Source organism: Amborella trichopoda, chromosome 8 (genome assembly GCF_054954075.1).
Source record: "Amborella trichopoda isolate Santa Cruz 75 chromosome 8, AtrichopodaSantaCruz75HAP2 v2.0, whole genome shotgun sequence".
Classification (NCBI taxonomy): Eukaryota; Viridiplantae; Streptophyta; class Magnoliopsida; order Amborellales; family Amborellaceae; genus Amborella; species Amborella trichopoda.
The window spans coordinates 40532421-40556276 of NC_142343.1; the positions used below are offsets into that span (position 1 = coordinate 40532421).

General features: G+C 37.1%; 1 protein-coding gene and 1 long non-coding RNA gene across 3 annotated transcripts; both read left to right on the forward strand.

The window, feature by feature from the left end:
• The first annotated feature begins 4859 nt into the window (after positions 1-4859).
• On the forward strand, positions 4860-22571 carry LOC148781099 (uncharacterized). Of its 2 annotated transcripts, none has more exons than XR_016061691.1 (2): positions 4860-5180; positions 21937-22571. It is a non-coding gene; the product is annotated as an uncharacterized LOC148781099 (long non-coding RNA). The 2 variants fall into 2 exon arrangements; XR_016061692.1 differs by lacking the exon at positions 21937-22571 and adding an exon at positions 20114-20664 and having other exon boundaries at positions 4938-5180.
• On the forward strand, positions 5351-7350 carry LOC18433533 (F-box protein At5g49610). Its single transcript, XM_006843618.4, has one exon. The coding sequence runs from the start codon at positions 5377-5379 to the stop codon at positions 6808-6810; it is 1434 nt and encodes a 477-aa protein (XP_006843681.2). The 5' UTR covers positions 5351-5376; the 3' UTR covers positions 6811-7350.
• Positions 22572-23856: the final 1285 nt, after the last annotated feature.

The following is a 23856-nucleotide window of genomic DNA, read 5'->3' on the forward strand; positions in this document are numbered from 1 at the left end:
GTGGAGAGGGCCTAATCAAAGTCGTTACATGTGTGCATTTTGAATGTCCACCGGGCAATGTGCAGCCATGGCTAACCTAACCACATTCACTAGACTGGACTAGCTTAACTCTCTTGATACAATTGGTCACACCGCCAACTTGTTTTTTAGGCTATCAAGTCTAAAACAACAATTGATTTTAATTGAAAATTGGTCAAATTAAAACTAATACATGACTAGTTTTATTGGTTTAATATATAAGTTTTAACTGATATTAGTTAAATAAAAAATAACATATTTTTCTAAACTCTATTTTCAACTTTTATTTCTTCATTGCCCAAAGTTACAAAATCTATCTTGCCATATAGAATTTCACTCTATTATATCTCTTAACCCCCTAACCATATTTTATTCATTTTTTACTAATTCTTTTGACCCAAACAAATTTAAAAAAAAACATTATTTTTTAAACTCCTCTCTGTCTTGACATTATTCCCTTTCTCTCTTCTAACCTCCCAAACCCCTCTCTCTCTCTATCTACCACCACGAGCACCCCTGCCAAAACCTCTTTCTAGTCCTCCACCATGATGCTTAAATCGTGGGCCAAATGGACCATGCATGTGCCCTAGCAAGAAGTGCTTATCATTGGTAAAGCCATTGCCGACTTCAACAGCAAACACATTACTCACCACCACCAAAGCCACCACCAAAACCTCAATTGAAACGGCAACGCCACGCTCATCGCTCTATGATAATTCAAACTACTCCCAAGGTTTTAAGTGATGAGAGAGAAAGAAAGCATTGCAGTATTTATAGAGAGAGAAAGCGGGGATTCTATGTGTTCATAAAACCGGTGGGTGTTCAAAGTGTTATTGCTTATACTAGTAGTGGCATGTTCATGCACTTTCATGTTTTTTGGGGCTTAAACCTTGAACCTCAACAACATTCAGAGAAGGAGGAGGACCCCAAAATCCTTCCACCCCTTTAATTACTCCATTGATAAAATTTCGAACAAACTGAACCAATTCTTGACAACACGAACCAGAAAATCACCACCAATCTAGATAGACCGTGATCTAACCAAAATAATAATCGTTTTCAAAGAACCTAGCTCGAGAGCTTCATTAGCCGAGGCTAGACATTTGCAGGCTGAGTCCAAAACCCTGAAACTTACAGGGGGATTCTCTTTGTTATCGGGTTCTTCCACTTCTCCACTGATCAAGCCATTGGGATCAACTTTTGAAGAAATTCCAAAAAGAAACTCGAATTTTTATCTCTTTCTATTACAGCTAACTTTGAAGAAGCCTGCAAAGATCAATTTCAGAGAGAGAGATTCTGTTTTTTTCGATCAAAAATATACGTTTTCCGAAGTGGGCTTTGCCAAAAAAGGGAGATGGAGGTAGAAGATGGTAACCCCATTGTAGGTCCAGAGTAAGAGCAAGAGAGCAGCTAGAGAGAAGGTGGGTAAGAAGAAAAAGAGAGGGGTTATGAGCACGATGAGTCTAGAGAGAGAAACATGTGAGGAGAGAGATTGAAACATGTGAGGAGAGAGATTGAAACATGTGAGGAGAGAGTTAGAAAAAAGGTGTCTTTTTTAATTTGTTTGGGTTAAAAGTTAGAATAAAAAAAGAAAAAGTTATTTGGGGGTTAGAAGATAAGTTTTGAAATTTTGGGTTTAGGAAGAAATGAAAGTTAAAAATAGGGTCTATGGAGATATTTTTCCTAAATAAAATGGATATTTTTTATAATATATATTTTTGAACTATGATTTTATTTTATTTTTTATTTGGGCAAATAAGTTCTACCGAACAATTGAACCTATTTTGATTAGACCCAAACTCTCACATAACATTACACCGTTCACCACCTATTATTAGGGCCAATATAATTTATTTCAAAAAAACCCCCCAAAATGGACTTTCTAATCAATTTATCCCCAACCTAACTTTTTCTAACCACTACTCCCAAAAAAAAACCATGTTTCCTAACAAATGCCCCAATACAAAAAGTTCATTTATTTGACGAAAATACCCTTCCCTTACCCAACAAATCATTTTCGTTGGAGAGGGCAATTCGATGATTATTTTGCTGGAGTGGCTGGTTTGGCATTTTATTGTGGTGGTCCAGGGATTATGCTATTAGAGAAATAGGCAGTTCGGTATTTTGAAATAGTGGTACGCCATTTTGAATGGGCATACCTAAGAATGAGGCTCTAAATAATCAAATTAAGGCATAACTAAAAAATTCACTAGAAAAGGTTCTTTTGATATCCAAAAATCCTCAAATTGTGGACATGAGGAAAAATAAATTTCAAAATTTGAAAATGGTGCAACTTGTAATGCATTTCTTGGACCACCAATTTTTAATATTTTCAAGTGTTCATAGGTCTGCTCAATCTATGTTTGGAGTATTGAATTTTATAATTAAAAATAAAAATAAAATTTTGAGCCACCACAAATATTTCCAATACTGAAACATCATCTTTTAACACAACTTGAAGGTGTGCCTTACTTTTTGATTGTTTATCTAAAATGTGAGAACCTGTTTTACGATACTTATGGGAAAAGTATGCAATAAGACCATTTGGCTATGCCATCGACTAAGGTTCCAACTATAAATAAAAATTTGAACTTTGTGACACTCTAAGCCGTCAGATTTCTTATCTGACGTCTGCAACCGTCTTGTAGTGAAGTCAATAACTTTGTAGTATACAATCCTATACTTGTATAAACTTTTAGCTTTGATGAATGGTTATGTTTATCTTAGATTACAAATGTTTTCAACTTTCAAGCATTCGTGGGGCAAATGTTCAACAACCTTTTTTATACGAGGAATTAATTAATATATACTTATAATAATAATTATTTAACATTCTCCCCAAGTGTCATAATTGTCAAAACCTTTTCTCAATTAATTGATGCGGCTACGCCAATCATGATCTCCTATTATGCTATATTAAGAGTCATAAGGACCTTAAATTTTCCTAAACCCACCATGCTCGTGTAAAATACCTTAGTTGTGTTAGGTAGGAAGTCAACATAAAATTCCACTAAAACTTATTATGAATCATGAACTTACAATATTCTACCCAAGTGTAATAGCTCAAATCGCAATTGTTTTTCCATAAATATTCCCTTTTATGTGTCGATCTAGTGTTCTATCAAAATTTATCTTAAATATTAATTTTGAGTCCTTTGTAGGGACTGCTGGTCTCGACACAAAGATTGTGAATATGAAAAAATACATAAATTTTAAAAATTTAATTGCTACATTTTTTGGAAAATTTGTAACACTGCTCATTTGTAGTTTTTGGTTAAGTGGGCGTCCCCTAACTCACTAAACCCTCTCGCAACATATATTAACTCTCATTTTGTTTTAGGTTGGGTGGACTTTTGCCTGTTGGGGCAAATCTACACGTTGCTCTAGCGGGCGCACTCTTTCCCTCATCCGATCACTAAAGCTAAGAACCTCAATGCTCCTACTCAAGTTTTCCATGCACCTATATACATGTCCGCAGGTCTTCTAAAAAAAAAACCATTTCAATAGTCTTCATAATAATACAACATTTAGTTATGGTTGTAGTTTGCCTAAAACAATCAAAGTGCACCTCCAAATTTTAGCATAAGATGTAGTTTGGATTTCAAAATGCTTAGGATGGCATCATAATATGTTTTTATCTCTAATTATAACAGTTTAATGTTTGAAAAGGAAAATTGTTTAATGCGAGCTAGATCGCATTTCTAATATGCGGTGATATAAAGCATCCATCTTAAAGATGGATGCAAACATGTGATCCATCTAATAACAAGTGTAACTAACGGTCCAAATATTTTTTAAATATAATTATTATTTATAGTTTTTAGTTTTTTTCTCTTCATATTCATGATCTCCATATTAAAGATTATATATTATCTAAAAATTAGAATTAAATTATATTTTAAAATTATATTTCTTGCCAAGCCCTCATTTCTACAATATGCGCGCTGGCGGCATAGAAACCATGTCCGTGTGAAAATGGTTCAAAACAAGTAGATCTATAAACACATGAAAATCTTGAAAATATACAAGCCAGATAATATATTGCAAGATACACTATTTTTTGAGGCACAAAATCATTTTTTTTTCCAACATCAAAAAAATATATTTCCTAATGGATTTTTGAAATGCACTTTAATTATACAGTTTAAGGTTACAACCTTATATAATCTTTTTCTTTTTATATTTAATAGAAAAAGTTTATATAAGATTGCAAACTATATTATAGGACTAAGGTGCATCTCAAAAAACCCATTGAAAATATTGCTTCAATGTTGAAAAACCTTCCAATTGAACATCTCAACCTCGAGATGTATTAATATAAAGAAAAAAATTTGATATATCTATGTTTAAAATTTTCCTTTTTTATTATACATAAATTCGATGTATAACTCTTGAAACTTAAAATTCCATGAAAATAGACTGATGCCATCAGAACATTTCTAATACCAAAAATACTATCTTTCAACAAAACCTAAAGGGTATGGTTTGCATAGGGTTGCAACTTTCGACAATCCAATTAAGGCGCATCTCCAAATTTTATCATAAATGTAGTTTTGGTATAAAAAAATTCATAGGATAACTTGAGAATCAATATTCTCAAATAATAAAATTTTAAACTACAAAAATAGTTCAAAACAATTAAATTTATAAAAAAATAAAAATCTTAAAAATAGACCGTCCAAATAATACGTTAGAAAATACACTAATTTGTTGACTCCAAACCTTTTTTTTTCTTTTCATATTCATACATATTCAATTTGAGGGATTTCTAACCCCCAAACAAGCTTTTGTGATGGATTTCTGAGGTCCATCCTACATAAATAGTACGTTTCAAGTTTCAACAAAACCTAAACCTAAACCTAAACCTAAACCTAAAAGTAGACCTTATTTGTATGGTAGAGCATGAAAGGAGGGTATATTGTCCAAACCTCACCCTTCATAATTAATTTAGGGTGACAGATGTTTCCAATTTGCGTTTAATCTGCTTGACAAATGTTAATGGAGTGAGACGGATGATGCTGCATTGAGCGCGGAGAAAACAAGGGTTTCAGAGATAAATTTGAGCTTTTTAGAGTCTCTGTCATGGCGATTTTCTGCCTCTTTCTTGCCATGGCTCAAAGGACAGGCCAACGCAGGGAATCAAAGAGTTCCTCTTTCACTCTGTAAGTGTGAATTTCCTCTCTCTTTCCCTTAGTCCTATTTTTGGGTCAAAAGTGGAGAAAGAATTGGGACTGGGACTTTTTTTTTTTTTTCTCTGTAATGGTTATTGGATCTACTGGAGAAAATGGAACCAGTCAAAAGAAACCCACCTTATGAGATTCCCCTCTCTATTTCTCTATTCTGATTATTTGATCAGAAATGGAGGAAAGAAAACCAGTCAAAAGAAACCCTTGTCATGAAACTCCCTTCTCTTTTCTCTCTCCTCATTCTTGGATGGAAAGGAGAGATTCTTGGATCGAAATGGAAAACCCTTGTTATGAAACTCCCACTCCTTTTTCTTTTCTCCCTCCTCATTCTCGGTTTGAAATGAGTGATTCTTGGATCGAATTGGAGATGATGAAACCACTTAAAAGAATCCGCTCTTTGGAATCCTGCTCTCAAGATGAAGAAGAAGAGGCCCGCACCTCACATACGCATGGCGATGATTCTAGTGGGGCCTCTCGCTCCTCCAATAACGAGATCATCCGATTCCTATCTTCGATCTCAGAAGACGTAACTCTCAGAATCATATCCTCACTCCCTATAAATTCCATTTTCAGGTTTAAATGTGTGTGTAAATCATGGAACCAACTTCTCTCCTCTCCCCACTTTGCTAGAATCCATTCTCTTTCTCCCGCCCATCCTTCTGATGTCTCTGCCCTTGCATGCGTTCCGAATGGGTTTTTCCTTCTGCATATTCCAAAATCCGATTTGTCACACAAAGCGAGCCCCCTCCCATTTGCATTTGTGCACTCTGGAGGTGACCTTCGGCGTCTTCATCGCATAAATTTACCTTCGGGAGGGACTTTGCGTCTCGTTCTTGAAAGCCATGGCATGGTGTGCTTTTCAACGAACCAATTCCCCGATATTGTTTACATATTCAACCCTGTGACTCGAGAATATGCTGCACTTCCAGTGCTCAAGTCCAGGCCTGAGATTTTAGGATTTTTCTTTGATCTCGAGGGTCAAGTTTTCAAGGTACTCGTTTCGTTTTTGACATCTAAGGATGAATGTTGGGTTTTCAGCTCTGCAACAGGGCAGTGGAAGAGTGTTGGCGCCAAGTTGCTGGCGAGTGTGTCTGGGAAGATGAACCCTTTTTTGTGTGTGCGTGGCGTGTGTTACGGAGTTTTTCAATGTGTAGATGAGGTGAAAATGTTTGGTTTTGATATGGAGAGAGAGGAATGGGAAATTTTCACATTGCCTTTGCATGTTTCTGATAATAGAGCAAAGTGGTTGATGAAAATAGTCGAGTGGGAAGGAAGACCATACTTGGTTCATGGATTTGCACAACGCAAATTGGGCATATGGGTATTTAGGAAGGAGGACGCGGAGAAGTGGATGAGAGTCACTGAAATATGTCTTGAAAAAAGATTTGGCCGAAGGCCTGATGTGAATGTAATCATGCAACATCGTTCTTTCTTTGTTGCTGAAGCTAAGAATATGGGTGTCTGCCTCTCTCTATACAGTACCCAAGGAAAGAGGAGGGAGCTTGACTGGGAATTCTTTTGGCATCCCCGCTGTCATGATGGCCCCTTACTTGGAATTTTTCCTTTTACACCAAGGCTCTTCAGCTGTAATTACATGGGAAACTAGTACCTGGATGGAGTTTTCAATGTTATATTATATTGACTATAGACATAAAATTTTCATTCTATTTCACATAATATAGAAGACGGCCCAAACTGCATATCGGGCCAGTTGCTCCCCATTTTGGGACAAAGCCTAGACCCATACTTGTTGCGATGGAGATGGACGACTTGGAACTTGAATTTGGATGCCTTAGTCAGATTCCTTTGTTTGTCAATAAGAGAACATGTGTAGGCACAATTTGGGTCCGTGAGGTTAGTTGACAAGAATTTTCCTTTTCTTTTTAGCTTATGTGTGCATCAATGACTGGATGAGCTGGTGAGCTAGTAGTTATCTAGGTCGGGGCATTTGAATTGCAATTTCCTGGTGAATTTGCATCTCGGCATTAATATTTTAAAGGAAAATTGGAAAAAAGTGTTGATATGGCCTTGGTAACTATGTTGAAACTTTCAGTAATCACATTCTTGTTTTTGCTTTTTGTTTTTTGGCTCTAAGATGACATTTATTTCTGGTTTTGGGCTGTTGTAATGGATGCACTTCTTCACATATGAATGCTTTGTTTCTTTTTAATCATTCACTATATTGGAAGTAAACATGAAATTCATCAGGATTTTTTAAGGGTATCTCATTAGTTAATTTAACATGAATATCTCATTAGTTAATTTAACAGGAATATAGGTGGCTAGTCTGATAAACCTGGTGGTTATGTGACCTCGCGTTTCGCCCCCTCTAACTGCAATACTTCACTAGTAGCTATGCTAATGAGTACGTAGATAGTTTGCTGTTGTAATTTAGTGTGTCAGACATGTTATTTTAGTGTTCATCCACATTAATTTATTGTCTCTGTGTGTATGTATGTACATTACTTTGGTGTGTAAATGTAGTTCAAACACTTTAGACCATGAGTAGGCCATTAGCTTGTTAAGTAGTTTTACTATTTGGTGTGCGAATCTAACTATAGTGAATCAATTCATAGTAATTACTATTTGGTATGCAAATCTAACTATAGTGAATCAATTCATAGTAAAAAGCTGCTAAGATCATATGTTAGTAAGTGGAAACACAAACTAATGCAAGAGTTAAGAGTATCATTCCTTGCTTTGATCAACAAGTAATGCATTCTCGAAAATAATTGCAATAGACACAAGTTGTTGTTCCCCAGTTTGTTTTAGGTAGGTGCTATCATCGACTTATCTGTTTTCAGTTCAATGACTGAGATGGCATTCAAAACTTTATTGCATAAATCATCAGCCGATGTGCATTCCGAAGATGCCATTCTTAAAGTATGCAAGTGATTCATTAGTAAGTTTCTGCAGCCACATGCTATGATGTCAAGTCTGTGGTCCTGAACCCTATGTGCAGCCTGCCCAACATCCATCAACACTTAGCCACCCTTGATGAAAGTCAGAAATTAAAGAGTGAGTTCGGGGAGAGATATTTAAGGAAAGAGAGAGAGAAGAAAGTGTATGAGGAGCATGGATTTAGAGTGACATATTTGAGGAATTGAAGAGCATAAAAGTGAGTAAGTAGGTTAAAAGTTAGGACCAAAAAATTATTAAGAGAAAATATTAGTGATGCAGAGTAAAAGATCGGATGGATACTTTTTGTCTGCTTGGTTTTAATTCTTCTATTGTGCTGGTGTTGATTGGGTTTTGATACTTTATGGGTAAGCATTTCTATCAAGTAAGAGATGGATATGTCCCAATCACGATGAATGTGGTCCATACTAAAGAGATTTTTATACTAAAAACAACTTGAAATAATGTTGTCTGACCATATATAAAAGCAGAATAAAGGTCCGCCCACATTAATTTAGTGTGTCAACCATTTTATTTTAGTGTCCGTCCACATTAATTTAATGTTTTTGTACATTACGTATGCATGTACATGGCTTAGGTGTATAAATGTAGTTCAAACATTTTAGACCGTGATTAGGCCATTCACTTGTAATCAGTTTAGTTATTTTGCATGTGAATCTTATTATAGTGAATCAATTGATGGTTAAAAGCGGCTAAGATCATATGCCCGTAAGTGGAAGCACCAAATAATGCAAAAGTTAAGAGTTTCATTTCTTACTTTTATCAGTCAAGTGATGCATTCTCAAAAATAAAACTGCAATAGACACAAGAAGTTTGTCTCGCGTTTTGTATTAGATAGGTGCAGTCATGGACTAATCTGTTTTCAGTTCAATAACTAAGACAAGGTGCAAAACTTTCTTATGTAAACCATCAGCAGATGTGCATGCCGAATATGCCATTCTTAAAGTATGTAAGTGATTCATTAGTAAGTTTCTGTAGCCACATGCAATCATTTCAAGCAGTGGGTTAAAAAACGGATCCGTGGCCCCGATCGGGCACCCCAAAAATCCATCCGGATCGGTGGATCAGCGATCCGGATCAGAAATCGGCCGAATCAATAGAATTAAGCTGTAAAAAAAATATAAACAAATTATGAAAATTTATTATAAATGTTGTTTTTTAGGAATCCAATAAGAAATCGGGGTACTATATTATTAATTTTCATTTTTTTCATCAATATGTGAATATTGAGATATTTTTTCTCTACGTGAACTTATTTTAACCATTAAATTACATCACACAAAATAAAAATCATAGAACTATCATGAATGAAGTATATAATCTTACATGGACTACAATAAAGAATGATTTTTTTATAAGAACATTTTAGTTTTTTTGGCAAAAACCTTTTATTTTTTTTACAAGAAATGTTTGTCATATTACATTTTTTTTTGTTTTTAGCAAGAACCCTTTTTTGACAAAATATACTTGTATTTTTTTTTTTTTATAAGAACTTTTGTTTTTTGACAATAACTGTTTATTTTTTTGACAAAAACCTTTTATTTTTTTGACAAAAAATTTGACAAGAAAAATAATTGATAAGAACCTTTCATTTTTTTTTATAAGAAACTTTTTATTTTATTGATAAGAAAAAAATTTAACAAAAAGCAAAATTGATAAAGAAAACCTATCATTTTTTTGATAAGAAAAATATTTAACAAAAAGCGAAATTGATAAAAAAACCTTTCATTTTTTCTTATGACAAAAATACTTGTTGTATTATTATTTTTTTATAAGAACTTTTTTTTTTTGACAATAACTTTTTATTACTTTTTTTTTTTTTGGCAGAATTTTTTTATTTTTTTGACAATAAAAAGAATTTTGACAAGAAAAATAATTGATAAGAACCTTTCATTTTTTTATAAGAAAATTTTATTTTATTGATAAGAAAAAAATTTGACAAAATTCGAAATTGATAAAAAAACCTTTCATTTTTTTGATAATAAAAAAATTTGACAAAAAGCGAAATTGATAAAAAAACCTTTCATTTTTTTTATAAGAAAAAAATTTGACCTCAAAAAAATAAAATTGACAAGAAAAAAATAAAATTGACAAAAAAATAGTTGACAAAAGAACCCCCCTTTCGTCCCAAGGAGAATGGGTTGCAGAAAGAAAGTTATAACCAGTAAGCCACATGCTACTTAGTAGTATTAAAAGCGCAAACAAAATATATAATATATTAATGTTTCAAGTTAATATCTTCACATTATCCCACATCGAAGAGGTACAAGGAAGTTGTAGTGAATAAATACCTCTTTGTAGTTAACGAGGATAACGCGTGCGAAGTGAGGAGAGTCACGTGATGAGGTGTGTGGACCTTAAGGTACATGTACTTTTTAAAGAATCGGGAGAATCATGACATCACATGGCGATTTACGGCATGGAATCGCCGGTTTTTTTTTAGAACCGGACGATTTTCGGTATTTCACTGGAATTGGATCGGGTCTGCTGGTTCTCGAGTCGAAATGGATGAGTCCGGTTTGACTCGCCGACTTTTGAATCACTGATTTCAAGTATTTGGTTCTATGTGCAAGCTGTGCAAACTCCATAAAGACTTTTACCATACAAAAGTCAGAAATTAAAGTGTGGGATTTGGGGAGAGATGTTTAATGAAAAAGAGAGAGAAGTGAGCATATGAGGATTCTGAATATAGAGCGACATATTTGAGGAATTGAAGAATAGAAAATAGTGTGTAGGTTAAAAGTCAGAACGGAAGATGAAGAGTAACAGTTGGGGTATATACTTTTTGCTTGCTTAGTTTCAATTCTACTGTTCTGCTGGTGTTGATTGGGTTTTGGTGTTATTCTTTTTGATAATGTTAACATTTGTATTGCTGAGAAAGGAAATTACAATATATTGTCTCTCCGTGTGAGCCCTCTAGACAGGACTCCCTGTAAAAAGAAGCGAAAACCCCTGTACAGTAATAGGATTTCCCCCCTAAGTACGATTTGCAAAAAGAGGCTAGGATAGGGCTTATAAAATTCCCCCCCCCCCCACCTTCAGATGTACAATGACAAGGAAAAATAAAAATGCCCAAAAAATTAGATGGGGGTTCACTGGTCCAAAGCAAAAAAAAAGGTGGACCCAGTTTGAACTGCCTCGCCCTGTCTTCTAGCACCATCCTTCACCAGCCGATCCGCGAAGTCGTTGGACGTCTGCCAGGTATGCTGCCATGAGATGTCCATAGCCCTGCAAATTTGTTGAACCTCGTCAAAAACTTGGATCAAGTACCGTGGAGGATCACATGTTCTACTAGCCCATGAGATGACATTCTTGGAATCACCTTCTACTATCAAGCTAGTGCCCCAGGAGGAGTTGAATTTTTTTAGAGCAAGGAGGAGGGCTAAGGCTTCCGCATAGTGAAAGTCCTTGATGCCGAGGTATTCGGAGAAGGTGAGGAGAATATTGCCTTCAAAGTCTCTGACAACTCCTCCTACCCCTGCTGGGCCGGGGTTCCCCAAGGAGCACCCATCAAAATTGAGTTTGATGCTACCTTGGTTCGGTGGTAACCATAGACTTGGCCTAGCTGCCCCTGCTGGCTGGTGATGAAGGATATTTCCCCACTGGGAAAGGAAGAAGGATTCTGGAATTCCGGTGAAGAACTTCGTGTTGGATGCCCAAAAGGTCACCAGGGTGGTTACCTTTTGAAAATGGCTGGAATTGAAAGCTTAGTCCCTCGAAAAATTATGGAGTTTCTTTCCATCCATACTACCCAAATGGTAGCAGCTAAGATCGCTTTCCACAGGATTCTACCTGCCTTTGGCTAGCTTGATTCAAAATTGAAGGCAAGGAAGGCTTTTATTGAGGGTGGGGTAATCCATTGTATGCCAAAAAGTTGTAAAACCCTGTCCCATAAGTCTGAAGAGAAGGCACAAAGCAAGAACAAATGGGAGTTTGTTTCCTCCTCGCATTCACACAAAACGCACCTATTCGGAATGGGCACCCCTCTTCTTTGTAATTGATCAACTGTGAGGGCTTTTTGTGAGAAGGTGAGCCAGTTGAAGGCCTGTACTTTGGGTGGTGCAATAGTGGACCAAATTCTAGAGAAGTGGTCGGATGGGGGGGGGAAGGAGGAAAGGTTTTTGTAGAGTGAAGCCACTGAGAATTTACCCGAGGGGGTTAAGGTCCAAATGATTTCATCTCTTCATTGAGAAATGAAGAAGAGAGAGTGCAGGGGGTTCAATAGTCGTTGGAAATCAGCCGTCTCGACTTCGTTTAGGCTCCTTCTAAAGGAAGGATTCCAAACTCTACGACCTCCCAAGGTGTTGAGTTTCTGGGCCACAGAAGAATCTTGGTTTCGTGCGAGAGAGAAGAGAGTTGGGCAGGCCTCAAGAAGAGGGGAAGTCCCTAACACAGTGATTCAAAAGTCGGCGAGTCGAACCGGACTCGGGAACTGGCAGACCCGATCCGGTTCCAGTGAAATATCGCCCGGTTCTAGAGAAGAACCAGGGATTTCATGCCGTAAATCGCCATGCGACGTCATGATTCTCCCGATTCTTCGATTTATGATGTCATGGCCCGCTGATTCTTCAATGGGCATTTTTATAAATTTTAAAAAGTACATGTATCTTAAGGTCCGCACACCTCGTCACGTGACTCTCCTCACTTCGTATGCGTTATCCTCGTTAACTACATAGAGGTATTTATTCACTACAACTTCCTTCTACCTCTTCGATGTGGGATAATGTGAAGGTATTAACTTGAAACATTAATATATTATATATTTTGTTTGCGCTTTTAATACTACTAAGTAGCATGTGGCTTACTGGTTATAACTTTCTTTCTGCATGTGGAGGGCGTGGGTTTCATTCTCCTTGGGACGAAAGGGGGTTCTTTTATCAACTATTTTTCTTGTCAATTTTATAAAAAAAAAATGAAAGGTTCTTCTCAATTATTTTTCTTGTCAAATTTCTTTTTTTTGTCAAAAAAATAAAAAATTGTTTTCAAAAAAAAAAAAAGTAATAAAAAGTTTTTGTCAAAAAAAAAAGTTCTTATTAAAAAATAATAATACAACAAGTATTTTTGTCATAAGAAAAAAATGAAAGGTTTTTTTATCAATTTCGCTTTTTGTCAAATTTTTATAAAAAAGTGAAAGGTTTTTTTTATCAATTTTGCTTTTTGTCAAATTTTTTTCTTATCAATAACATAAAAAGTTTCTTATAAAAGAAAATGAAAGGTTCTTATCAATTATTTTTCTTGTCAAATTACTTTTTTTTGTCAAAAAAATAAAAGGTTTTTGTCAAAAGAATAAAAAGTAATAAAAAGTTATTGTCAAAAAAAAAAGTTCTTATAAAAAAAAAAATAATACAACAAGTATTTTTTGTCAAAAAATAGGTTCCTGCTAAAAACAAAAAAAAATGTAATACGGCAAACATTTCTTGTAAAAAAATAAAAGGTTTTGTCAAAAAAACTAAAATGTTCTTATAAAAAAATCATTCTTTATTGTAGTCCATGTATGATTATATACTTCATCCATGATAGTTCTATGATTTTTATTTTGTGTGATGTAATTTAATGGTTAAAATAAGTTCATACAGAGAAAAAATATCTTTATATTCACATATTGATGAAAAAAATGAAAATTAATAATATAGTACCCTGATTTCTTATTGGATTTCTAAAAAACAACATTTATAATAAATTTTAATAATTTTTTTATATTTTTTTTTACAGCTTAATCCGACCGATTCATCCGATTTCCGATCCGGATCGCCGATCCACCGATTCGGATGGGTTTTTGGGGTGCTCGATCCGGGCCACCGATCCGTTTTTTAAACCACTGCCCTAACCATATATCTTGCCAAAATTTAACTCTCAACCTTCTCTCGAGTGGAACCTAATGTGTCTCTTGAAAGAGGACAAGACTGTTAAAAGTGACTTCCAGGCCCCTGAGTTATTATGGACTTGAGCTCTTCCAAGGAGCCAATTTTCAGATGGAATCTTATACTTGTGTTTTAAGACTTGCGCCCAAAGGGCGTTTGGCTGAGTGGCTAAGCGCCACCACCACTTCCCAAGCAAGGCTGCATTGTGCTTGCGTAGTACCTTTATACCTAGACATCCTTGCACTTTTGGTTGGAAAACCTTGTTCCAAGCAACAAGGTGGTATCTCCTCTTGTCTTCCTGCCCGGACCAAAGGAAATTCCTCATGAGTTGATTCAAGCGGTTCGCCACCTGAGCAGGCATATGGTAAAGGGACATGGGGTAGATTGGGGAGTTCGCTATGGTAGCTTTTATCAAAGTAGTTCTTCCTGCAAAGGAAAGGTATCTACCCTTCCACCCGGCCAATTGTCGATCGCCCTTGTCCAGTACTGGGGACCAAAGCTGCTTTCTTTGCTTACCAACACCCAAGGGAAGGACCAGGTAGGTTGTAGGCAGGTTTTGGACTTTACATTCCCAATCTGGAATGAGATCCCTAATCTCACTAAGTGACAAAGCCACCCCAAGCATACAAGATTTTTCCATGTTAATCTTGAACCCAGTAGCTGATTGGAAACAGCTGAGGAAAGTTTTTAGATTTTTTGCCTCAGCAATAGTAGCTTCCAGGAAGACTAGAGTGTCGTCCGTGTATTGTAGGTGAGTGATAGTGGGCCCTTGTCTACTAGTTTTAAAACCTGTAATAAGTCTGCTTGGTAGACCCGAGCAATGGAGCGGCTAAAGACTTCAGCCGCTATGTCGAAAAGGAAGGGGGAAAAGGGGGTCTCCTTGTCTAAGACCCCTAGAAGAGGGGAAGTAGCCTACAGGGGTTCCATTGATGAGGATGGAGAAGTGAGGGTTTTAATAGCAGCCCCTCATCCATTTCCCATTCTGGCCATAGTCGCGTCCAAGACTGACCAATCCAAATGGTCATATGCATTCTCCCAGTCAATTTTGAAGATTAGACTGGTTGTTTGGAAATGTGTCTCGAATGGACACAAGAGCCCAATCCAGAATTTGTCTACCTTTGATAAAGGCAGATTGTGAGTTAGAGATGATGGAAGGCAAAACATGTTGCAGTCTAAACGCTAAAACCTTTACCAGGATCTTGTAGGAGGAGTTGAGGAGATTGATTAGGCCGAAAGTTTTTGATTTCCTCAACTCCTTCTCTTTTGGGCACCAGGGCTAGGAAAGTGGCATTCATGGCTTTATTTAAAATGCCCCTATGGAAGAATTCCTTAAAAAATTTGACGAAGTCATGGCTGACTACGTCCTAGTACTCCTTGAAGGGGGCCATCGGGAAGCCATCAGGCCCAGGGGGCCTTGTCGCTTGCTAGAGCTTTGACTGCTTTAAGAATCTCAGGTTCAGAAAAAGGTCGCTCTAGCCAAGCTGCTTGGCCTTCCTTGAGTGTAAGGAAGTCTAAGGTCGAGAATCTGGGTCTGGGTTCAGGGGGAGCTGAGTATAAGTTCTGAAAGAACTGTAGGATGGCTTGCTGAATATCACCAGCTTGGGTATGGTCAGTAGTGTTGACTTTTATAGTCGTGATAGCGTTGTCTCTGCGACGACAGTTGGCTATCCGATGAAAAAAGCCAGTGTTATGATCCCCTGCTTTCAACCACGAAACTCTGGATCTCTGGAACCAAAAGATTTCTTCTTTTTTTAGAGTGGCGAGATACTCCATCTTAGTCTTAGACCTAAGATCATGTTCTGAGACGTCTAAGGGTCTAGTCTCTTCAATATCGTCGAGGTTCTTGCTGGTTTCCAGTAAAGAGGTCTTTACTTGCGTGAAGTTCTCAGGGATGGTTCTGCTCCAAGATTTGAGAGCTCCTTTGAGAAGCTGAATTTTCCTTTGAAGGATAAATCCCGCTCTCCCCGAGACCTGAATCGAAGGAAGTCCCCCAGGATTTAACAAGGGTTGGGAGGTCCTTCTATAAGAGCCAATGCAGTTCGAATCTAAAGGATCGGGGGACCCCTATTTACAGCATTTGTGTCGAGAAGATGGGACAATGGTCTGAAGTAGGTTTAGGTAGGGCCAAAGATAGCGATCTAGGGAAATGTTTCTCCCAATTTGCTGAAATCAAGAACCTATCGATGTCGAGAAGGACTGGGTTTTGATGTTTTATGGGTGGTTTGGTAAAAAGTTCATATTTATTTCTCGAAAATAATTGCAATCTGAAGGGTTGCGGGCCCCTATTTACAGCATTCATGTCGAGAAGGATGGGAAAGTAGGTCTAGGTAGGGCCAACGATAGCATTCGTGTCGAGGACTGGGTTTTGATGTTTTATGGGTTGTTTGGTAAAAAGTTCATATTTATTTCTCGAAAATAATTGCAATAGACACAAGTTGTTCTCCAATTTGTTTTAGGTAGGTGCTATCATCGACTTATCTGTTTTCAGTTCAATGACTGGGATGGCATGCAAAACTTTCTTGCATAAATCATCAGCCGAGGTGCATTCAGAAGATGCCATTCTTAAAGTATGCAAGTGATTCATTAGTAAGTTTCTGTAGCCACATGCTATGATGTCAAGTCTGTGGTCCTGAACCCTATGTGCAGGCTGCCCAATATTCATCAACACTTATCCACCCTTGATGAAAGTCAGAAATTAAAGAGTGAGTTTGGGGAGAGATATTTAAGGCAAGAGAGAGAGAAGAAAGTGTATGAGGAGCATGGATTTAGAGTGACATATTTGAGGAATTGAAGAACAGAAAAGTGAGCAAGTAGGTTAAAAGTTAGGAAAATTAGTAGGAGAAAATATTAGTGATACAGAGTAAAAGATGGGATGGATACTTTTTGTCTGCTTGGTTTTAATTCTGCTATTGTGCTGGTGTTGACTGGGTTTTGATGCTTTATGGGTAAACATATCTATCAAGTAAGAGATAGATATGTCCCAATTACGATGAATGTGGTCCATACTAAAGAGATTTTTATACTAAAAATAACTTGAAATAATGTGGTCCGATCATGTATAAAAGCAGAATAAAGGTGAATCTTCCTAATATTATCTGGGGTATCAGTGTTCACTCTTGGATATCAAAAGAACAAAACCAACAGATATTGGCAGCTGTTAGTTGATGAAAATCCACCATTACGATCGCCGCCATTGTACTTCTCAGATTTCCATTTTCTTGGTCATTTAATTGAAAATGTGCAGGCTGAAGGCAGCCAACTTAATGGAATTGGGAGTCTTTTGGACTAGGAAAGATTTAGCAAATAAAGTGAATGGAGTACGCAAGATCAGAACATGTGATATTCATATCCCAAAAAGAAAAAGAAAAAGTAAACGAAAAATAACAAGAAAATGAGACTCAAATTTGTGCAAAAACACATCTTGATGGACCTGATGAGGAGACATGATCTAGGCCAACAATACTGAAGTCCTTGAGGGCAGAATCCATCACAAAATTTTCATTGGGTCCTGACTTTGAAACTCCTTTGGATATTATCAAATGGCTATGCAGCTAAGGAAATTGGCAGTGCCACTAGATCCGATGATATCATTTGGAGATAGCATGAGGAAAAAAAAAGAAAGAAAAAAAAAACAGAACTGGTACACAAGATCGGAGAAGTTAAGAATGCCATTCTCCAAGGAAGGCTGTTATTTAATTTTTATGAGGCCCCTGTAAAAAGGATATTGGGATCTGAAACTTGCAGGCTTGTGCATATATGCATATGTATATATTCTGGCAGGCATGATCACAGTCTAATGGATGCTTACATGTGTAATAACTATATATATTATATGCATATATGGGCTTGTAGATTTATCTGCATATGCATGTGTAATACATGCCTATGAATGGTACAAGGAAAACTTATTTATCTGCACAACAACAAGAACCAAATAATGTTTAGACAAGCCACCTGGGCTTATAAATTGCTGGGATATGTAAGTTGTCAACAAACAAGATGGCTTCTTTAGTTATATGGTTTTCAAGGCAAGATACAGTTTACTATCATCTTGTAATGAATATCAAGCTAGGGAAAACGAAATGCCTGGCCTTTCATCTATGCATTCGGTAAATTTATCTGTAGGCAAACAAGATGAGGGTTACACTCGCTACCAAACTGTGGCCTCTGTTATGTGCATGGATCAAGTGGCAACTGGTTGGATAGAAACTCATATGCGTAGTTCACATTTTAGTCCTGTCTCAAGTATAAAAATAACTTACGAGTTGAACATTCTGCATCTGGAATGCTGATATGCATCTCAGAGACTTGTATGAGGAACAAGCCACAAATTCCATTAGCATTTGGAACGACAGTAGGCCTTTCAAATTGTTCTTTTCTGAGGAATGATTGACTTTAGTATTAATAATATAGAACTTTACAACATTTCAAGACAACCAGGGGCAAATACCAAATTCTCTCTCTCTCTCTCTCTCTCTCTCTCTCTCTCTCTCTCTCTCTCTCCCTCTCTCTCTCTCTCTTTTTGAGGAGCAAAAGCAAAACACAAAGTGTGCCCCTGGCGGAGGCGAGACCTTGTTAATTACAAAATCATTGCTGCTAAAACCTTCTTTTGCTAAGGGGTGGCTGCGAGTTAGCTTCACGCCAAATATGTTTGTAAGAGATATATATGCTGTGAGATCTCTCCCAGATATGTTCAATTGTTCCAGTGGCTGTTGGGCTGTGGAGGCTTCCATCGAATGACATTCTTGGAGTCGCATTCCATCTTAAGTTAGTGCTCCCAGCAAAAATCAAGCAGTTTCAGGCCCTCTAACAGGGCAAAACTCTAATGAACCCTGAAATGATAGCAAACAGACATCTGGGTAATCCCTGAATATACTGCCCACCCCCAGCAGGCCCTGGTTGCCTAGAGACGAACTGTTGAAGTTTAGTTTCATTGCCCTGGCTTAGATCGAAAACTGTTACTTTTCCTATTTTCCTTTTTAATATAAAGGAGCGTTGCTTGAGCACAAAATCAATCTGCTTATATATGACAGTGGCACCATAAAAATATATACTGAATGCCAAAAACTTACCCTTTTCTCGTATTTTAACAATCATGGCCAACATAAGAGGCTCATTTCTTGATGTTGGCATTTCTGAAGCCGAAATTGCGGTACTTTTCTTATTTCATTGATTTTAATCTAAGATATGAGTCTTATGCTTTTTGTTGGGAGGTTTAGGCTGGTCCCACCTAAATTTAATAAAGACAGGAACGCTGGCTCCAACCAGGGGACCGTGCTGGGTCCATATGGGCTGATACCTTGGCATGTAATCAGGTCGTATGACTTGCAATGCAGTTGTGGTAATTTGCGAAAACATGGTGTCATTCAAAGAAGTTAGGATGCCTGTTTTTACTTTTTGCTGTTTTGATGCTATGAACCTAGTGTGATTTGTGGTTCAATCAACATGCTATTGCATTTCTGGACATATGACTTAAACTAGCAAGTGATGTGCATTGTTTTGTGTATGATACTGTATATTGTGATGGTCATCTTATCGTAAGATATTCATTGGATTGTGATACCTGTGTTTGTCATATGCATGTGCTCCTACAAACTATCCAAACTAGGGTCTCTTGCATGAAATGCTTGTGAATGTTGCTAGAAGATGAGTGGTGGGCCTTGAATTGATAATTTGGATTAAACAGACAGGTTCCTGATAGTTGCATTTGATTGATCAAGCCAAACCCCTATCTGTTGTTAAGACATAGTAGATGATGAGTCGGGATGTTGTATATATTGTTTGGATTGCTTGATATTTCCTGCTGATTTCCCTTAAGATCTACTATGGAAGAGTGTGAAGGCTTCCTCCACCAGGAGGCATTAAATTTTGATTACCAGATATATCTACTTCTGATTTGCTCACCGGGCTTGGATTTCTAGTTTGTAGTCATGATTCACTTCTTATGTTTGCTATTTGTTTTTATTGGGCAAGTCATGAACCAGATTTTGAGGCCTACATGACCATAGGATAGTTGCTTGTGGATTGGCTTCTCATTAGTTCCTACCTTTGTAGTGGAAGATTCTGCTTAGTGTGAAACTCTCACCAATAAGAACTGATTGAGTCCTTTGTTGACCCTCATTCTTGCAGTTTATTACTCTGATTCAAGGTTTAAAAAACTGGATGGGGTGGCGGAACCGGTTGCCCACTGGGCTGGACCAGTTGATACAAACTGCTTAAGCCGTACCAAGCTGAAAGAAGTTGAAAAAGCTGAAAATTCAAAAAATAAAACTAAGTCAATTTGTGAAAAAAAAGAGAGGAATTTGTTACATTTTTTTATTAAACTATAAAAAATGCGTTAATACAGGGAATTTGGTATCTTGGGAACATTTTGAACAAATGTAGTAAAACATTAGGGGATAAATTAAAGATTTCCTAGAGAGGATCCAAAATGATTATTTGAAACAATTTTCAATGACTTTGGTTTATCATTCAATGAGAAATCAAGTCCCAAAAATAACACATCTTGCAACACATATCTAGATTGTCCCTTTTTGAGATTTTCATGCATTTATAGATTTGATTGATCTGAATTATTTTTTGAGCTTAAATTTTTATAATTAGAGATAAAAATAGATTCTCGGGCATCGATACAAGGCTGGGCTAGGCCAAGTAAAACCAAAGAAAAATAAAGAGAAAAATAATAAGGAAGAAAAGGCCTGGCTGAGCTGAACTAGGCTGGCTCTATCGTGGGCACTGGCGTGCCCTTGATCATTGTTGGTGCCCTAGCCCAACCCTCGGGCTACATCTTGTGGCTCAGGCCCTTGTTTTCTAGGGCCGGACGAACCGGGTCTTCAGGCCCATTGCCACCTCTATCCATTGCTCAATATGCCTTCTATTTTGTAAATAGCAGGATAACCTAGACAACAAACCCATGCTTTTTTTTAGAGGGTAAACTTTTACATGCGCCAGCACTTCTAACATGCGACTTTTATTCCCAGCCATCTGATAAAATAGATGGATGGGAACAATGCAGATATCATGTAAAATATGGCCAAAAGAAAAGGAAGAATTTAATAAAAAGTATATAATGAGATTATTTACCTTTTAGTACAAGTTGGTCATAATTAATCTCGACTATTGGATGTAAAATTGGGTGGCTATTTGTATTTTATTGACTAAGCTTAAAGTTCAAAAGAAATATTCTTGAACTTTGTGATACACTCAAACTATTAGATTTTATATATGATGGTTACAAGTAGTTTTGACCTCCTTGTGTTAGAGGAAAATGATCTCATTATATACAATCTCAAAATCAAATACAAGATAAAAATAAAATGGAAAATTATTGTAGTGTCTTGATATTTGTCAATTGTTTGCCTATACCCTTTTTTAAAGATATTTAAAATTTATTATCTTTTCTTTTGTATCTATACATTATGAAGTCCGAATAATCAGTTGTATGATTTTTTTAGCATTCAAACAATCTTTTACCGTATTTGGATGAGTTTTTAAGGGGAACGGTACTTTGAAGTACATATTCTTAATGTAAAGCTGCGATGTAATCTAAAGCATGGATCAAGTGTCCTAATTTTCACCTCAATAGCCAAAAGATTTCATACTCCCATGTACTTGGGAAAAGTGGACCAGCCGTAGCCCGGTCCAATCAGGCCCTATCCTGGCCGAAGAGGCCTTGGCCCTGGCACAGCCTTGACCCCTTTTTGGCCCGGTTAGGCTGGGTCGGGACAAATATAATCAAAGAAAAAATGAAGTAGAAAAAAAAAGGGAAAAAATTATAAAAGAACCTCCAAAGCTTTCTATGCAACTTACCCTCAACCTAACTTTTTTTCTCACTTTTTTCTCAAAGATACAATTTTTATGCAAATACCCCCCAACCAAATAAAAAATAAAAAATGCTTGAACCACCCTCCCTTACTCTTACCTTACCCACACCTCCCTCTCCTCTGTGTAAGGTATGCTCCGGCAATGCAACACTATGGAGTCACAGCGCTGCGACACTGTCTATGTGCGCTTTGGTAGTGGATCATGCTCTTCGGCACTATGTAAGTGCACACCGGCAGTGGAATTTGGAGTCAGCGCTCTGGCACTGTATAAGTGCGCTCTGGTAGTGGAATCTAGAGTCACATCACCCCGGCACTGTGTATGTGCACTCCGGCAGTAGATGAACGCTCCGACAGTGGAACACTTTGGACTTACAGCGCTCCAGCACTGTCTATGTACACTTCGGCAGTTGATCATGCGCTTCGACGCAGTGTAAGTGCGTTCCGACAGTGGAAGTCACAGTGCTCCGGCAGTATGTATGTGTGCTCCAGTAGTAGATGATGCGCTCCGGCAGTGTAAAACTCTAGAGTCATAGTGCTCCGATGATGCGCTCCGGTATTGTGTAAGTGCGTTCCGGCAGTGCAACACTCTGGAGTCACAACGCTTCGGCATTGTCTATGTGTGCTTCGACAATGGATCATGCGCTCTGACACTGTGTAAAGTGCGCTCCGGCAGTGTAATATGGAGTCACAGTACTCCAGCACTATGTATGTGTGCTTTGGTAGTGGATCATGCTCTCCGGTACTACGGTGGTTCGCTTTAGCAATGAGCTCCGAAAGTCAACATCAAATCTGGCCATATTGATTTCTATGTACGGGAAGGGCATTTTAGATCCTTTGGGGGTATTTGTATAAAAAGTTTTTTTTTTGGAAAAAAAAGTTAGAGAAAAACTTAAAAAATATTGTCTTGTGGTTTTTTTGTAATTTCACAAAAAAATAAGGAAAGAAGGGCCTAGCTAGAGCGAACTAGGCCGGCCCTATCATGGCCCTATCCTACCCTTTACTCGTGTTGACCCGGCCTTAACCCTGCTCTTGGGCAACGTATTGTGGCGGAGGCCCTTGTTTTTCAGGACCGGACCAACTGGGTCACCCAGCCTATTGTCACCTCTATCCTTGGCTCAATATGTCTTGTTTGTATTGTGTAAATAGTAGGGTCTACTGGGCCAAGAACCGCCGGGGGTTTTTTAAAGGTCAAACTTTTAGATGCGCTGAGACTTCTAAAATGTGACTTTCATTCGTGGCCATCTAATCAAAACAGATGGATGGGATAGCTTCAATGAAGATATCACATAAAATAAAATAAAAAAGGAAAAATTACATAAATAAAACACAAAATTATTGCATCGTTCAATTTTTGTCAATTTCATGCCTATACCCTTTTTTTCTCTCTCATAAGATTTAAGATTTTAGATCTTTTCTATTGTATTTATACCTCTCGAGGTCAAAATAATAAGTTATAAGATTTTTTAACATCCAAACAATCATTTACAATCCTTGGATAACTTTTTAAGGTGAGCCTTAAGCATGGGAACCATTGTCATGATTTTCAATTTAATAGCCAAAAGATTTGAAGCTCCGAGAGTATTATCCATTTATTTATGTAAAACTTAGTTTAGGAATAACTTTAGGATCCTGAACTTTGGGATGTAGCCTCCTCGATTCATGGATTAACTTCAATCAAGAAAATTCCAATTTGTACTCTCTATGCAATTCAATAGATAATATCTCAATATCAAACATAGGTCCCCATAAAGTTTGGAGAGTGAGAACTCAAGTGTTAAGAAAAGAAAAAATTCAAATCTGTTTTTTAAAAGCATCAGCCAGTTATTTTTTGGTGGTTCTAAAAACTTCTATATTAAAAAAAGAAAAAAAAAAAAAAAATTGTTCCTATGTAGGTTCTCTTACCAAGGGAGTATATGTACGATTTGCTTCGGTGCGGGCATACAGTATTCAAATTTCAATATAATTTGTCATGCGTGCATATACTATACTCCCTCAAGAGCATAGATTTATTCCATGGGCAAAACATTTACTTGAGAGATTTTTTTATAA